At 37.6% G+C, this 18,830-nt stretch overlaps 1 protein-coding gene across 1 annotated transcript in view; it reads left to right on the top strand.

Annotated features, from left to right (window-relative positions):
- fras1 (Fraser extracellular matrix complex subunit 1) overlaps positions 1-18,830 on the top strand; it is a 265,712-nt gene that overhangs the window by 221,684 nt on the left and 25,198 nt on the right. Inside the window, exons 42-50 of the mRNA XM_015012328.2 lie at positions 377-530; positions 2,788-3,051; positions 3,390-3,578; positions 5,992-6,111; positions 7,672-7,851; positions 9,849-9,973; positions 11,668-11,808; positions 12,603-12,830; positions 17,072-17,185. Of these exons, the coding sequence (XP_014867814.2) occupies positions 377-530; positions 2,788-3,051; positions 3,390-3,578; positions 5,992-6,111; positions 7,672-7,851; positions 9,849-9,973; positions 11,668-11,808; positions 12,603-12,830; positions 17,072-17,185 (1,515 nt within the window). The remainder of the gene's footprint in view (positions 1-376; positions 531-2,787; positions 3,052-3,389; positions 3,579-5,991; positions 6,112-7,671; positions 7,852-9,848; positions 9,974-11,667; positions 11,809-12,602; positions 12,831-17,071; positions 17,186-18,830) is intronic.

The following is an 18,830-nucleotide window of genomic DNA, read 5'->3' as shown; positions in this document are numbered from 1 at the left end:
ATCTGAGAAACACTTAATCTAAATTAACTATCGCTGCCGTCTTCAATCAGCCGGTTAATCCTGTTTTTAGACTCCAGTTGAATTGATGAGGCTGTCAGCAGTGTGAACATTTGCAGCAATAAACAGTAAAAAAAATAAAAATAGAGCATCTGGAAATATTTTAAAGCTTTTTTTCCATCTTTAGAGCAAAAAATAACCTGTAAAATTAAGTTAAAATCAAACAGAATTAATCAGGGTGAGAAATCTGGTACCTAAGTTATCTAGAGGCTCAAACTGAAATCTGAGTTTTGATTCAGATTCTGGTGTTTTCATCTCCCTCCTTCCTTCCTTCCCTCCGGGTTTTATCTCCTCATTTCTCTCTGATCTGGTCCTGCAGAGTAAAATCGACTCTGAGTTGACGGTTTCCGTCAGCAGCGTCCACGTTGAGGAAAACTCCGGCGTCGTCGTCACCAACTCGTCTCTCAGCGTTTACGACGGCGACAAGCCGGAAAACGAACTCATCTTCACCGTCGTCAGGATCCCAACCTACGGTGAGCGCAGACATAAGCAACATAGATTATTAATACGATTCTTCATTTCAACATAGAAAACAGTAAAAGTATAAAAGGATTTAAAATGCTCTGGCATTTTTTAGAAAAAAAACTAAATTTCACCAGACACACACCTGCAGTTTTTATTTAAGTTTCTTGAGGTTTTTATTGAATGAAATTGATTTAGAAAAGTTTTCTGTTATCTGATTTTGTTGTTTTTTCTTACTGATATGAATTATTGTAATCTTTGTCCTTTAAACCCCAAAATTTCCACTTAACTTAGTACTTCAGTCACTTCTTTCTACCTGAGTAGTTTTTTTTTCTCTGCCCACCTCTGGTTGTACATTAAATAATCTGCCATGTTAAAGGAATTATTGAGTTAAAACAAGCTCCTTCATCTTGCTGAAACATTTCTTCTAAGTTAGTTTTATCTTATTTAAGGTCTACTAAGATATTTGCATTTTATTTATATTTTGTACATTATTGAAACTGTAGGATTCTGTGTTTAATTAGTGTTTTGTCCTGTATATAAACATTTCAAAACATAAAACGTTGTTATATTTTAGTTTGTATTGTTAAATGTCACAAGAACTAATTAATGACTGTAAGAAATATCTTGAAATAATCATGTTGTACCTTCATCAGCAGCACACAGACTGGTGCATACGGAGCGTTTGTAGGATAGTTTGTCCCATTTGAACCACCAGCTCAGCGGTGATGTTGAAGTATTTCTACTGTAAATTATCCTGAATGTGATGGAGAAGATCGCGCACACAGAGGGATAAACACATTACTCTCACTTCCGACACACAGATTGCCTAAAACAAGACAAACACGGCGACGTCTGCAGCCATTCCTCACACACTCAAACCGGCTGACCTCCGTAGATTCCTCTCTCTGCCCCAAAATGACTTTTCTTTCTTTACACGATGCCAAAGCCTGGTGGGCTCAAAGAAATTGCTTCATAAGACAAGACACAGATCACAGATTCAGCAATTTATCATCCAGCCCAACTTTAGTGTCTAAAATCCTGGGACCGAGTTGTTGTTGTTTTTTCCTGTCAATCCTCGAGTGTCTATACATGACGGTCGTCTCCTGGATTATTCCACCAAAAAATTCTCAATTTGCCGCCTTCCTGGTTTCATCTTCCATCTCTCTCTTAAACTCCACACACACACACACACACACACACACACACACACACGCACACACACACACACACACACACACACGCACACACACACGCACACACACACACACCGGTGTGAACATTTTGTAATAACATCCCGCCTGCAGTTAAAGCACCGTAAAACATCCCGTGAAGTCGAGTGTGACGGCGCTGTAAAACCAACGCTGAGTACGACTGATGGGACCGAGCGGGAATCTGAGTGATTTCAGACAAGATGACGAAACCCAGGCAGTTTGTCTTTTTAACTGGCTAACTCTTTATCGTCCTCACTCCAGCGAGCCGCTCAAACAAACGTATTTATCAGAGGGGAACGCTCTCCGGCTGCAAGGGTGAACCTATTGACTCGCCTTGGAGATGAATCTTTTCTATGAATGATGTACAGAATTAGAAATTTCTCCTGTGAAAATAATTAATGAGCTAAAGGTGTTTTCACACTTGATTCTTCCGGGAGTCTTGGTTTGATCTAGAATAAAATTGCAATATTTGTTACATTTTCAGCCGCATGGTGTCAAACGACAGAAATTGTTTGAAAAACCTGTTCCCCTCCTCGCCTGTGGGGGACGCTACACCAATTACTACTGACAAAAAAACTAAAGCCAACATTGAGTGCAACTTTCTTCTTCACACAATGGAGAGGTGCAGTTGTAAGATTTCTCTTTTTTTGTTGGTAAAGAAAAATGAGCCATTTCTCCTGCTAACACCAAACTCTCACATACAAATGGAAATTATAGTTTGTTTCAATTTATCATGCGATTCCTTGATTTGTTGTTTATTCTGACAGGCCTAAGTGGAACGCCAACATTTTTTCTGAATATCAATTAATTATTTGTTTAAAAAAAGTTGATTCTAAGTTAGTTGTCTTATTTCTAGAGTATTGAGGTATTTGCACTAGAAAGTAGACAAAGCGGTTTCCACACCACTTCAACCAACCAGAGTTCAGCTTTTTGGTCCACATCAGAAGCAATAATCATATATTTTATGCAATAATTTAAACAACTTTGTTTTTGGACATTGTCTAAGTTTAATGCTGAAATTATTCCACATTTTAACAAACCTGTGTTTCCTCAGGAAAACTTCGCCGGCGGCAGTTCTACTCTCAGCCACTGGAAAACGGCCGCGTCCTCACACAGGGATCCACCTTCACCTACCAGGACGTTCTGGACCGGCTGCTGGTCTACACGCCCGAAACCGTCAGTGGCGGAGCCGACGAAATGGGCTTCACCCTCACTGACGGCACGCAGACCCAGACGGGCCTGCTGCGGTTCACCATGGACGTCAGGAGGAGCGAGGGGCCGCGAATGACCGTCAACAGAGGCCTGCAGCTTCCTGCAGGTGAGACGGGCGACTACACTGCAAAACACAACTTCTGTTTGTCTAGCTTTTAGTGTAAATATGCTGGCACACATGAAAAAGGACAAAGCTAAGCTACATTTTTGACGTGTTAGAAGTAACGTTTAGCTGCAGAAACATTCTTTTCTACAATTCTCTGAAGGAATGCTGTGTTTTTGCAATTGTTCATTTTCTTTATTCATGTGTTTTTTTGTATTTTTGATTATATTTCAACCTAATGAAGAATCTACAGAATGTGTTGATTTTTTTTTCTGATTAATCGTGAGAATAATCGATTAGTAAAACTAAAAGTCGCTCACTGTATGCTCTGTTTTTTGCAGGAACTTCGTCTAAAATCTCGGAGCAGAACCTGAAGGGCTCCGACGTCGACTCGGACAACCTGAAGCTGTGTTACATCCTGACCAAAGACCCGCCGGCGGGGAAGCTGCAGCTGGGCCGCGGCAGCCATGTGGAGAAGGTTTCTGTCAAAGGTCCCGTTCAGAGCTTCACGCAGGAGGACGTCAACAAAGGTAACAGATTTAAGTTTTATTTTCTAATGTCTGCTTTGTCTTCTTTTACTGTTCACTGTTTCCTCACCTGCAGCCCGTTTTATGTTGCTTTTTAGTGACATTTTAAAGTTTTAATTTTAGAAAGAAAAAATCTTGAAAATATATACCGTATTTTCCGCACTATAAGGCGCACCGGATTATAAGACGCACCTTCAATGAATGGCCTATTTTAGGACTTTTTTCATACATTAGGCGCACTGCATTATAAGGCGCATAGAATAGACGCTTCATACTCTATTATTACACATCCACATTAATAAAGAAATGGTCCCCGAGTACTTTATATAGTAGGCTGGCCCAGTCCTTGTTTCACTCACGGTGTTGGTGTTGCGATATTATGCCCAACTGCTTTCTGGGTAACACAGACCAACCGACACGCTGCCGCTGCAGTCTCTGTCTCTCTTACCCTGCCCCTCCCCCCCTTTAAATGTATTATCAAACTTTATTAACAAACCAGTGTTCTGACAACTATCCCAGCATGCACCGCGCACTACTTCTTCTACGGGGGAAAAAGAAGTTGGCGGCTGCTTACCGTAGTGGACCAACTACGTAAGCAGCCTACTGCATGTCTGTGTAAACATGACGTCTTTCATTTCGATCTGAGTTAATTAGCGTAGCATTTCTGCCGGATTTTCACAACATATCAGCCACGACAATGGACAGGGGAACCAACAAGTTCATGTCATCTTTTTTGGACGACATCAAGGTGTTTGAGCCACTGGATGCCTCCAACATTGTGCGCGTCACAGCTAAAAGCTACCGATAGATGAGGAAAACAGCAGATCCTCACACCCTCAGCATAAATATAGCTGTGGACAAGATCACTGATGCCTATTGTTCTTGCAAGGCTGGGTAAGTCGGCATTCATGGTTTTGATGGTCCACAATGTACATTAGCATATGTTTACTACTGTAGCTTGTGTTTGTGAGACGGTCACGCACGTGGTAGCTGCACTGTGACCTAAAATGGGCATTAGCCAATGAAACGCGGCCCCTGTGGTAAGGTCCATTGCTGAACCTGTTGTGGCTCAATATTGGTCCATATATAAGGCGCACCGGATTATAAGGCGCACTGTCGGCTTTTGAGGAAATTGAAGGTTTTTAGGTGCGTCTTATAGTGCGGAAAATACGGTATTTTTTAAATTGACTCAGTCGTGGTAGAAGTGAATCGCTGCTTTTGTAAACTTTTTGCCACCAGAAGTTTTCTGAAAAGACACAAACAACTTGTTTTCCCCCTCACCGTCTGAATCTGACCAAACTTCTCTTATGTTATGTGTGTTAAAAAAAAATTCTATTTGCTAAACACTGAGAGAAAGATTATGAGATTTTTGATAAATGTCGTCAAAATCAGAAGTTTGATCTGGTCCTTATCCCATTTTAAACTGTTTAAATGTAACCAAATGGTGGAAACAAGTGACGTTTTCCAAAATATTGTAATTTAGTTAACAAACTTGAAGACAAAATGAATGAATGAAAAAATTAAATACACCTCCTGAAAACCAACAGTGTGCACGTACAATAATCAATTATAAAATTATGTATTTCTTTAACTTTCATTTTTATTTTTTTCATATTTTATTCCGTTGGGTTTTTTAGTCTTTCTTCAATGTTTTTCCTTTTCTGACATGTTATTCAAATCCCTTATTATATCTATCTTTAATGTTAAAACAATCGTCAAAAATGCTTATGAACTCGTAATAACGTTCTTCTCTCTCTCAGCTTATTCTCTCGTCCATAAAAATCATTTTAAAATATACAAAAACACATTAAAGGTGCAGTATGTAACTTTTGCAAAAAAATAAAAAATAAACATTTGTAGAAACTGTCAGTATGACATGAAACAGATAATCTGTGATAAAAATAAAACTCCTCTCCCTTCTGCCACTGCTAACTTAGCGCTGTCAATCACAATCTCAAGCTCCTTCGAAAACCTTCAGATTATAATGACACAAATCAGCAGGCACAGCCGGTTACCTAGCAACATTAGTGGAATTCCGTCCGTTACCTAGCAACCCTGACGGAATTCCTCCCATTACCTAGCAACCCCAGCTGAACTGCAGCATGTTTTGTCAGCTGGCTTTACTGCTGTACAATGGCTGCTGGAAAAGAAAGTGTTTTGTTGTTGTTAAAAAAAAACAGGCTTTTCAAATTAAAAGCATGTAAAAATTAACATCACTCATTTGTATTTACACAGGAAAACAAATATGAAGTTCTTTCTGTTAGATGCAGGTAAAGCCGGCGCTCCTGATTCGTCTCACTCGAGCTGAAGTTGCCGTAATCAGACGCGATTTAATAATGTGTAGCAGCCACAGCAGTCAGCGGCGTGCTTTGAGTTGTCATGACAACGGGTGTTTTCTGTTTCTGGTTTCTTGCAGGCCTGCTGCGGTACAGCCACGAGAAAGGCGAGAAAGGAGGCAGCCTGTCTTTCAAGTTCAACCTGGTGGATCCCGAGGGCAACAAACTGATCGACCAGTCGTTCTTCATCAGCGTTCTCGGTGAGGTTTCCTCCGCTCGCCGCTACCTGCAGCTAAAAAGAGAACGGCCTGAACTGTTCTTTCATTTGTTGGCGAAGACAAGGCAATTACTACAGATTTATGCCTTTGTCCTGCGCTCGACACGGGACACAAACTGAATACAAAACGTCCTCAGAGTCCTCAGAGCACTACCGATACATTTAATTAACCCCGCAAATTCCCACAAATTATTTTATTGAATCCATTTGAAAGGAGTATGAATTGATTTTTGTGTTATGCTTCGGCTTTTCTTTTGTTTGTAATTGTTGGACAATAACTTGGGGATTGCATTGAAGTCAAAACAGTACACTGCAAAAACACAAAATCTTACCAAGTAATTTTGCAAGCTAGAAATAGGAGGTTGTTTTAAGTCAGTAATTCATTAATATTGATTAAAAAAATACTAGTTTAATGAAATAATCTGCCAGTGTAACTAGTAAACTAGTACCTATTCTGATTCTGATAAAAACAAGCTCCTATAGCTGCTGAAAAGTTACTTGTAAGTTAGTTTTGTCTTATTTAAAGTGTACGAAGACATTTGCATTTGAAAGTAGACTAACAACACCTTTTTTGCGGTGTAGTTAGTTGTATAGCTCAGATTTCATCTTCCCTGCCTTCCGGGTCTCCAGACTTGAGTTTCAGCTCTTCCTCCTGAGGCTGAAACCTGCTGTGATTCCGGTGGATCCTGACAGATTTTCTCTTCCTCGCAGCTCAACAGCTTCTCCATTTGTTATTTTCCACCAGCTTTCTGCGCTGTTCTGTTATATTTTTTATGTCAGCAGGGTTTCTGTTCACCTCTTTCCTTTTCACTTTACCAGTTTTAACTTTTAACCCTGTTTCCACATTTATAACGGATTGGATCCTCTTCTGTTGCTCCTTCTCCTGTTAAATTTATCTGTTCAGGTTCAAACTGGTCCTTGAAAATGCTTGAATTTTAATTAGGTGTTTTTAAGGTTTGGAAATATCCAAAAGGCAGTTTTGTAATAAAGTGCAATCTAGCATTTTATTAAAAACCTGAAAGTAGAAACAGTTTAAACGAGATATTTCTATACACCAAATAAAGAGACACTGAGTTATTTTTATTTCTGCCTGAAGTTAAATCAGACTAAACTTTTTATTTTTTTATGTAGGTTAGAATTCCCAAAATTATTTTTATTTGCTAAATGCTAGAAGAAAAAAACATTTAATGTATATTTTTTATAACTTTAACTTTGTAGCTTATTATTCCTAATAGATTGATTAGTGTAATTGAAATAAAAGTTGTCTTATCTTTTATATTCTTTTGTTAAATTAGTTTTTTGCTCTTGTTCCAGTCAGGTTCCAAACTAAAAAAAAAATTGTTATATTTTAGTTTACCTTGTCTCTGATGCGAAATGTAGAAAATTATAACAAGACATTATTAAAAACAGTAATAAAATAGTGAATTAAAACTGTCTTCTTCAGTTCATTTGTGTTGTTTTTATTCCCTGATGTTTGAAAGTTTGATCTGTTCCTGCTTCTCTCCAGTGAGTTGTTTTTTCATATGCTTGTCTTCCTCTCCAGAGGATCATCTTCCTCCCTCTGTGGTGGCCAACAAAGGCCTAGTGCTGGATGAAAACTCGGTGAAGAAGCTGACCACGCTGCAGCTGTCGGCCAGCGACCAGGACAGCGAACCGGGCGAACTCGTCTACCGGATCACCAAGCAGACGAGCCTGGGGCAGCTGGAGCACGTCACCAACCCAGGTGGGTGCAGAAGGATACTTAGAGGTGACCTGTTATTGAACATGTTTGGAGAGAAATATTGATGACATTTTTTGCACAAAATCCTTCTTGGATAATTAGATTATTTTACTTTTATTGTGTCTTGTCAATTTAAATCCACTTAAGCTGCTGCTGGCCATGCCCCCAACTCTCACACGTGAAAATAGCTGCTGACAGAGGCGCAATTATACAACCGTACATCTTTGAAAAGCAAAAGTAGAGCCTCCTGCACAACCAACAAAAAAAATGAAAATGGTTTCTAAATAGTAAGTCGACATCAAAATGCTCGTCTTTTCCAGCAGCCATTGTGCAGCAGTAAAACCAGCTGACCAAACATGCTGGAGCTCACCTTTCGTTGCTAGGCAACGGGACAGTGCCCGTCGAATGTTACCTACCAATCGGAAGGTTTTTGAAACGGCTCGTTTTCCATGCACCAAAAAAGCAATTAAATTTTTTCAATCAATATTAAGGATTTATTTACCTAAAACAAGCTCCTACATCTTACTGAAAAGTTATTTGTAATTTATTTTTGTCTTAGTTTATGTGATATTTGCATGAGAAACTAGACCAGAAATACTTGTTCCACTGGAAGATTATTTCACTTGTAACAAAAGTTAATTTTTCCTTATACTTTAAAAGGTTTGTTGACATCTCAGAAAAGAAAGCTTACTTATATTTTTTTTATTTTTTTATTTTTTCACGTTTGGAAAATCTGGGTTGTACAAAGGAGTATTAGGACTACAATAATTTATTGCCCCAAATTAATTTAAAATAATTTAGGGTAATAAATTACTGACCTAAATTATTAGGGCAATAAATTACTCTTTGGTTAAAGTAAATTATTACCAAAAAAAACTCTCAAAAATGTTCTAAAAAAACCACAGAAATTTCAGTTGTTTTTTTTTTTCCAACATTTTTTTTTATTTTTAAAACTTTAAAATTTCTTTAGAGTAACGTCATCATACAGTTACTTTCAGATCTATCCAATTAATCTAATTTACAGAAAGTGGTAGATCTTCCACTTCCTTTATGTGAATATTGTTCAAAGACGCCATCGAAACTAAATTATTTTGACATTCTGTAGTGGAAGCTTCAGGTTAATATGAAGGTTTTCTGAAATCAGAAATCATCTTAAAAGTGTTGATCCATTTACTGAAGAGAAACTGCAGCCCTGTGTGTTTTTACTAGCTACAAGTATCTGTTGTTAGCACAACAGAAGAATTCGTCTTTACAGAGCGCAGCTTCAGCCTCGGTGCTGCAGCAGGTCTGAGCCGGAGCTGAATGGATCCCTCAGCTGGCTGGATGCAGCCGCAGCATGCTGATGATCCCTCCGTTCTCCGAGCTTCACTTCACCTCAGAGCCACCAGGCTCCTCCGGATCTTTGCTGCTAGTCAATCTGTCGTTTTCATGCTAACATGCACAGCTGGATGACGGCTGCAGCGGAATGACGGTGCATGAGAAATGTCAGGATGACTAAACGATCTCTGTCCGTGAACCCGTTCTGCAGCCAGAGACGTCAAAACGCGAATTCATCAACTGAAGATGTCAGATCTGGTTTGTGTGTAAACAGAGTCTCAATGCTGCTCCAAATCAGTACGTCCTGGAATTTGTAGGAAAAATTACAGTTTTACTGAAGAGGATTAGGGAAACTGAAAAAAATTAATTAAAAATCTGACTTTTTTTTTCTAACAATTCTGACTTTTATCACAGTTTTCTGTAGTTGTTGACTGCAAAATACTTGTTTTTCTTTTTTAAATTGTAAAACAGTTTTAAAAAAAACAACAAAAAAAACTTTTATCTTTGTCTGCACAACCATAAACAAAACTTTAAATATTTTAATAAAAAAGTCAGATTTCTACAGAAGAAGAGATTAAATATAAGTGGATCAGAAGGGAAAAAAAAGCTTGCAAGCCTAAACAAACACAATTTGCATGAATTAATAAATCTGCTGATGGCGTTTTAATGTTTCTTTCCTCCAGGAACCAGAATCAGTTCCTTCACTCAGGCTGATCTGGCGTCTCGCAGCATCCAGTATGTTCATACCAGCGAAGAAGAAAAACACGCCGACCAGTTCTCCTTCACCGTGTCCGATGGGACAAACGAGGTAAAAGAGGGGAAGGTGCTGACGAGAAAAGGTTCCGTCTTATTTACTCTGGAACCATCACTCTGCCTCCATCGTGTTTCAATATAGCATCTTTTTCTGGCATAATGTCGCAGTTGTTTTTTCACCAAATGTTACAAAAGCACACAAAAAGTTCTGCTTTTGTCTCATCGAGGGCTTTTAATGTTTTTATCTTTTTTAATCTTTTCAAAATCTAACTGTTTATTCAATGTCGCATGCTGTTTTTATTTTAATTATGCAAAGCACTTTGAAATGCCTTGCTGCTGAAATGTGCTGTACAAATAAAATTTGATTGATTGTAAACACTTATTTTATTAATTGATTAATCTATCAATTACTATGATGTTTAATTAAGTAATTAAATAAAAACTTGTCGTTTCTTTATTAGCTACTGAAGCTATGCTGTAAAAAAAACACATCTATAATTTGTGATAAAACACCAGATGCTGCTGGTATTTAACATAAAAAAATATATAGAGATTTTTTTTTTTACCATATTGTATTAAGTACTGTACAATTTGGTAAAATATTTTTACCATATTGAAAGAATTTATGGTAAAATTCTGGCAACTACAGCTGCCGGTATTTTACCGTAATTCAGAGACATTGGGTTTTTTTTTTACAGTGTAGATAAAAGAATATTTTAAAGAGAAAATGGTTGTAAAAACATTTCAGTTTTTTTCTTTAAAAAAAACAGTTTATTGCTTAAAATGCAGTGCAATTCACAAATTATTTTTAGTTTGAAGTATAAAAGACACATTTTTTAGCATGTTAAAACAGATTAAACTTTTCACATTAACTTTCAAAAATTAAAAATCATCTTAAATTGAGGCAACTTTCAGTCTCAAGTATGAATATATAAATATTTTATTATAAAATAGATGTTTTAATTGTTCTTAATTTCTATTTTTTTATGACTGATTGATACATTCATTGTTAGCCAGAATGTATTTCCTTCTCCATGTGCAACATGCCTGATTTGTGAAATGCCAGTTCTATTTTGCAGCATACGCACTCATCTTTTCTATCAAGTTCGAAGTGGATCCATACTTTTGACACTTTTTGTCTGTTTTGATTAACCAGAAATGTCCCTTTCCATCATACCGACTATCACTTTTTCATTTTCTTCCATTGAATGCTCTTTCATGCTGAACACAGCGGTCAGTGTTTCACTGATCCTGTCATTTGCTTGACCTGTATCAAATATACCTGACACAGGAGCTGCTCAGGGGTAAAAAGTTAGCACATTAGCTTCCCCAGCTACGTTCACCTCATGCATAAAATTGCCTTGCTAATTCAAATTAATGGAAATCAGGAGGAGAAAAGAAAGCGTGGGAAAGGTCGTTTGCCCTTTACGCCTGAGTGCTAACAGTGCGTGGGAGAATTTTGGCTAGTTTAATTGTTCAAAGGTTTTCCTTTTGGTTTTTGGTGCAGCGCCCCCACAGGCGAGGAGGGGAACAGTTTTTTCAAAACATTTCATTTGTTTGAAGCAGCGCATAGTCAAATCAAACTGCAGCAGCTGAAAATGTAACAAATGTTGCAAATACTTTTTTACTCTTATTCATTTCTTGGACTTTTTCTACTAGAGTAAAAATATGTTGAAGTATTCCTACTCTTGCTTGAGTTTTTGGCTTCTTTTGGTTTGGAGCAGTCTGTAAACCGCTGCTTTCCTGCAGGTTGCTCAGACTTTCTACATCACCATGAAGCCAGTGGACGACTCGCTGCCGCTGCTACAGGTTCCTGGCATGAGAGTCCAGGAGGGCGTGAGGAAAACCATCACTGAGTTTGAGCTGAAGGCCACAGACGCAGACACAGAGGTGAAATAATTAACATTTCATCACACCCTGCTAATGTGATTATTTTATTCACACTCTATTGGGGTCAGCTGAGGATTTTGTGTTTCAAATCATAAAGATTTGACGTCTCGCCAGTAATGTGATTCAGCTTTTTTGTGTCTCTGGAGGACTTTGGGATTAACCAGTGAATCTCCTTTAATGAAATCTATCCAAGCCAGATTAAAACTAAATCCCATTCACAAAATTCAGGGCTACTTTAGGTCAGATTAAAATGTTATAAACTCTCTGTTGCTTGAACGTTTAGTTTAATTTAGCTTCGATTAGAGGGGTCCAAAGTGACGCCTCGGGGCCATTTGTGGCCCTTGTAGTGATTTTGTGCCACAAAATTTCAAAAATAAAATAAATTTGGCCAGATCCGAACATTTTATTTTTAATTATTACCAAGTTAATGTTGTTACAATGCAAAATGTTAAATACAACACAAATTATTAGCACATTTAGCACCAGTAGGTGAGATTGATTGGTAGCTCTAAAACCTTCAATCTCTGATTGGTTGCTTTGAAGAGATTGATCTTTTCTGTCTCAACATGGTGACAGTTTTAGCAAAGGATGTAAAAAACATATTTTTATGAAAGTTAGAGACTGCAGCTTTTTAAAAAAAAATATCTGAAACTGAAAAAAACAGATTAAAAACTATTTATTTATTTATTCAAATATCAATAAATCAGGTATTGTAGTTCCTTCTACATCCTGGTGTAATTTTTCTGCTGTAAAAACAAAAATACAAAGTCGTTACCGTCTGTTTTCTCCTGCAGGCGGAGTTCGTCGTCTTCACCGTCGTCCAGCCTCCCCGCCACGGGACCATCGAGCGCAGCAGCAACGGCCAGCACTACCGGCAGACCGGCACCTTCACCATGGACGACATCTACCAGAACCGCATCAGCTACAACCACGACGGCTCCAACTCGCTCAAAGACCGCTTCACCTTCACCGTGGCCGACGGCACCAACGTCTTCTTCATGGTGGAGGAGGCCGACAAGGAGGTGTGTGTTTCTGAGTGGCAGCGCTGAGGTGTTTTTATGTCAGGAGGATAATTGAAACGGTGGGTTTCTGTTGATTTGTCTGGTTTCAGTCAGTCAAGTTTGTTTATTTCAGCAACAAGGCAGCTCAAAGTGCTTCACATCATGAAAGCACAAAAATATAAAGCCATAAAACACACAGTCAACAGCTGACTTTATTTTGTCAAGTGTCGTCGTTACACATCAAAGTGTTGATTAATGTTTCATTTATAATGTCTCAGAAGCAACTCTAAATAGGTGGGATTTTAGTCTGGATTTAAAGGAACTTGGTGTTTCGGCTGTTTTTCAGTTTTCTGGAAGTTTGTTCCAGATTTGTGAAGCTGACTGCTGCTTCTCCGTGTCTGGTTCTGGTTCTGTGGAAGCAGAGCCGAACCAGAAGCAGAAGACATGAGAGGTCTGGAAGGTTGCAATGACAACAGCAGATCTTTAAGTTGTTCATTGATTTAGAAACTAACAGTAATATTTTAAAGTCTATTCTCTCAGTGGAAAGACTTTAACACTGAGGCCATGTGCTCCATCTTCCTGGTTCTAGTCAGAACACCAGCAGCAGCAGCAGCACAGTTCTGGATCTGGTTGATTTTTTTTAGTCAGACCTGTGAAGATTAGTCTTTTAATCCTGGAAATGTTCTTCAGGTGATAGAAGGCCGACTTTGCAACCGTCTTTATGTGGCTCTGAAGGTTCCGGTGTAGTTTTATGGGTTTTTCAAGAGGAGCAGCTTTGCTAAACTGTGAATCTTTGTTTAAGGAATAATCTTGGAATGCAAAGATGGAGCTAAATTGGTGCCATAAAGTTTATTCTCCACAAAATGTTTTTTTGAAATTTAAAAAAAACAACAAAAAACAGAAAAATTAAATTGAAAATTTCTGAATTTTGAAAGTGAAAAAAAATCAACTGGTTTTTAGATTTAATATTGAACAAATTATATGGAAGGAATGTAGTTTCATAGGAAACAGATATTTTTTAGATAATGAATGAATACCACTCAGTTTTTATCCTGTGGTATTATCGAAATTCATTTTTATTTATTTAAATTCATCAGACAAATTTCACCTGCTGAAAAAAGATAGTACGGCTCAACACCACTTGAATCACATGACTAAAGGAGCATGATTTGATTGGTTGGAAGCCATTTGCTCAATTCATTGCTGATTATTTCGGTTTGGGTCGCCATAAAATCATTACATTTGAAGGTAAATGTTTGCTGTCAAATTGAAAGTAAAAAAAAGAAAAAAAATTCATATACATTTAACAAAAACTGTTAAAAATTCAATCTAAGTTTCTGATTCCTTCGAGTGCATTTTTCTACCAAGTGGGTGCTTTTCATGTTTTTTCCTTTTTTCAGTCTGTAAATTTTATATAAGGATTCACAACTGAATGTTAAAAAAGAGACAATTTAGGTCATAATGAGGAGTTTTCCTTGTGTGATTCACTGGCAGATTGAAAACAAGAAGCGAGATGAGAGTTGATTTATAAACGCAGAGCGCCGAGACGCCTCAGGGAAACGGAGCCGAACGCAGATTTGTCATGAATAAGTGCAACATAAACAGGTTGTTAATCGTCTCGTTGTGTTGCTGCCAGTTTCCCTGTGTGGCTGATCGTCTCAGCAGGAAGCAGGAAGTGTTTTAAACACACCGAGTTATTTTTAACAGTTTTGACTGAATTTCAAACTCCTCTTAGCTTATCATACATTCATGACTTGAAAAGAAGGCAGTACCTCTGTCAGAGCTAGTCATATGTATCAACATACAACAAAAAGCAGAAACCTTTTAAATTATTACAATTTAAAACGTCTGTGAAACCCAAGACAGATTTTTTACTTATCTACTGAACTTAAGTTCACAGCAGGTTTTGATTCTCAAATCCAATTTTTTCACGTGGTTGTTCATAATATTAATTAAATGCAATCAGACACAGAAGAATGTTTTATTATTTTAAATTAGTATTACCACTTGACTTCTTTATTGTTTTTACATATATTGGTTAGAAAAGCTCCTACGGACATGTGCAGAAAATTAGCTATGCTTAAAGCGCCATAACACAAGCGTAGGATTCTAATCTACCACAGAGATCGATTATTGATAATCGTAAAATTAACATCGAGCCTAAAAACGGAAAACTGCAACTGATTGAAGGTTCTGTTATTTGTGTTTGTTGTTTTTTTGTGTTGAATCCTGAAACATACAGTGGTGTTGTTGTCAGTTGTTATGGCAACGAGAGCAAGAAAAACAGTGGTTTTGAGTTGTTCTTTATTGGTTTTTCTGCGTTATTTTTCCCTTTGCTGTTGCACACTGTACTAAATTATTAGTACCTTCGTCTCCAGGTTTCATTTTGTTGATTGTTTTACGGCGGCAGCTGTGGATGGCATGTAAAGAAATCGTCTTTTTGCCCTCCAGCGCTGTGCGCAGGCTCAAAGTTTCCAGATGTAAACGATAACATGCCGGGGGTCTACGATAAGCGGACACGGTTTCTTCCGTTCTTCCCATCCGTAGCTTCGTTCCTCACCTCTGACGGAAACATGGCCGTCTGTCGCTGCGATGTTGGCGTCGGCTTTACGGTCGTAGCCATGAGCCAGCCTGGGGGGCATCGACTCCTCTGCTTGTCAGTTTAGGCCTCCCTCTCCTCGTCTCGGCTCCATCTGTCATCACTAATAGTCTGTGTGTGATTAAACTGAAGGACAGCCAGCAGGTACCGATACCCGCCTCATCCAATCACACAAACAAACGCCTCTCAGGCTTTTGTTTATTACCTCTCCATCAACGCTCCCCTCCACATCCACACGTCTCCTCCGTTTGGTTTCTGGTGCTGATGTTGGAGGTGGATGCTCTCCCGCTGGCGCTGCCTTGTTATTGAATATGATATGCATAATGCATAAAGTGGATGAATGGATCCTTTAGTGGCGTGTGTCAATGTCGGCGTGATGACAGGCTGTAAAGTCTCTTGTTCTTCTGAGACACAACTGAATGACAAGTGATTTATGTGAGGATTACCCAGATCCGCCGATCGCTACATGTCAGCAGATGTAACTAGTTACATCACTTGAGTAACTTGTTTGGAAAAATTTACTTTTAGGAGTATTTTTACTAAGCTGTACTTTTTACTTTTACTTGAGTAATTTTATTTTCTTACTCGAGTAAATGTGTGTATTTTTTACCCACATGAACAAACATGTTTTAACCAAAAATGCACCTGAGGCAGACACACACCTGCAGTTTTTGTTAAAGTTTCATAAGATTTATGTTGAAAGAAACTGATTTGAAAAACTTTTTGTTTTCCTGATTTTATTGTTTGTTTGTTTTTACTTATATGAATTATCATCATTTTGGTCCTTAAAACACAAGAATTTCCACTTAACTTTATATTTTTTTTCCTTCTGATTATGTAATATTTACTAAATTGATTGATAATTTGATCAGTTACTTTTTGCCAAATACTTTTTTACTCTTGAGTAATTTGTTGGACTTCTACTTTCTACTTTTACTGAGTAAAACTATGTTGAAGTGTTGTTTTAAGTAAATAAGTCCTTAATATTGATTTTTTTTAAAAAGTTCTGGTTCCACTTCTAACAAGACATTTTCCCATAAGCGAAATAATCTGTCAGTTGAACTTTTTCATCAGTATGAAGAAATTATTGACTTAAAACAAACTCATAATTCTTGCCAAAAAGTTACTTATTAGTTAGTTTTCTTAATTCAAATTTACTAAGATATTTGCAGTTGAAACTGGTGCAAAAATATGCAAAATATAACCAGAAATCATTAAATTTCACACAGACTTCAGTGCATTTTTTAATCTAGCTTCTTAATCCTGGTGTGTAAATTAATCTCAGCTCAGGAATTAATCATGAAATTATGATTTCAACCCTTTGATTCTCTGCTTTCTGCACCTTTAGTACACTTAAAGGAAACTTAGATGTTATAAATCCCAAAGTCTGTTTATTTATAGCAGCAGGGGGTCGACTCTTTTAACTGGAATGAGGCACCTAATTGGGATTTCTTCTTCTACTCTTGAATTTTACGACACAAACATGAAACGTATTTGCATAACGCCTTGTCAGCAGCTCGGCTTAAACACTTTTAATGAGAAAAAGGAATAAAAGTACTTATTTATTTATCACTGTGTAATTTCCCCACTAAGGTCATCTTGATATCTTTTTATTTTTTTAAATACTTTAAAGTATTTCTAAGTGTCTTTTTATGTTTTGCAGATTGTGACAGCTGCTCCTCAGAAGTTTAAAATCGATATTCTTCCGGTGGACGACGGAACGCCGCGGATCGTCACCAACTTGGGATTACAGTGGCTGGAATACATGAACAACAAGGTACAACAAACTAAAAACAAAGTTTTAAAACGGCTTTGGATGCAAAGAAATGCTTAAAAACTGAGATGTTTTAATGAGGAAGGAAAATTTCTAACAATCATTGACAGAGCAACACCACAGCTCTGTGTGAATAATTTCTCACCAATTAAATAGTCATTTTTTTCACTTACCGACTCATAAATATGGAGCAAAATAAAACTTAATTCCCCAACCTGCAGGTGTTTTTTAAAAAACTCATCACAAAGTAAAGCCAATTATGCAGCCTTATTTATGTTTGTTTGAACGCTGTTGGAATGTCATTTTGTGAAATTGTTCCTCGCCTGCGTTGTTTGCGCTGCTGCTAATTAAGTCCTCTGTGTTTTATCACTTAGGCAAATTATGAAAATGCTGAACCTCTGCTTCATCTCATTGGTTTTTGAGCAGGAAGCAAATCCTTTTAGCACATATTTGTGCCATTATGAGGTGTTTTTTCAGCTGCAGCTCACGCAAACACACAAGGATGTTGCTGCTGAAGTGTGAAGCTCATACTTAGCGAGTAAATAGCAGCGTGTAGCCGAGGTTATGAATAACAACGCTGATCTGCAACGAGGGTTTTAAAATCACTTTTTGCTCTTTTCTGCTGTTATATTTTTAGACATCTGTCAAAACATTCATCCAGAAAGTGTTTATTAAAGGTCAAGAAGAAACCTTCCCCCAAGTAGATAAAAAAATCCATATCCAACCTACATTAATATGGGAAATAACACTGCTTACAGACATTTCTGCGAAATTTTTCATCGTGATTTATTTATGCAGTTTGCAAAAAGTGTTAAACTTCAATGTTTTTCTCAGTTTAACTATTTCTAATAGAGACACCGACGACAGACTGACAAAAACCGAAGAAATCAAAGCAAACTGGCCAGCAACTGAAGTTGTGGGGAAAAAATGGAATGCAATTAAAGGGGACCCATTATACAAAATTCACCTTTTGCTTGTTTTTGTATTTCCATGGGGGTCTCAACTGCTTCTAAAAACAACCTAAGACATTTTTTGGCACTAGGTTAATGCTTTTTGGTGTCTGGAAAAGGAGCTGGTTTTACTGATGTATGTGCTGTACAATGGCTGCTAGAAAAAAGTTTTGTTTTTGACTCATCATCCAGAAACCTCTTGCTGCATCCTTGTAGGTTGTGCAGGAGGCTTTACTAATGCTTTTCAAAGATGTACACCTATATAATTGCACCTGTTTACAATTTTTTTTCAAATCTCTTTGCTTTTACTTGCTTTGTTTAATGATGAGAAACATTTTTACAGGCCATCATTTGGTATTAAAGCCAGGTGATGTTGCAGCAGGAGGAGGATCTCTTTCTAAATGCTGACAGGCTTCAGCTGGTTTCTTGGCTTTCAGTGGGTTGTTGTTCATTATTTTCTTCAGTGTGTTCAATAATTATTCCCTATGTTGTTCAGCTTTGGCCTTCAGGTTTTCACAGGTTTGTCAAAATCTTCTGCAGCCAGACTGCAGACTTGAATGAAAAGCAAATTTTAACCTACTTTTCATTCATCAGTGGAGTCTTGTGCTGTGACTAAATGCTGTCATAGTTTGGGCTGGTTTCTCGGCTTTCTATGGCTTTTTGCTCATCCTTTTCTTTAACGTATTTTTTCTTCACAA

This window comes from Poecilia mexicana, unplaced genomic scaffold (genome assembly GCF_051168715.1).
Source record: "Poecilia mexicana isolate PSO_F unplaced genomic scaffold, ASM5116871v1 scaffold_9, whole genome shotgun sequence".
In the NCBI taxonomy this organism is placed as follows: domain Eukaryota; kingdom Metazoa; phylum Chordata; class Actinopteri; order Cyprinodontiformes; family Poeciliidae; genus Poecilia; species Poecilia mexicana.
The sequence above is the reverse complement of the archived record's forward strand: the minus strand, read 5'-3'. Positions and strand labels throughout refer to the sequence as shown.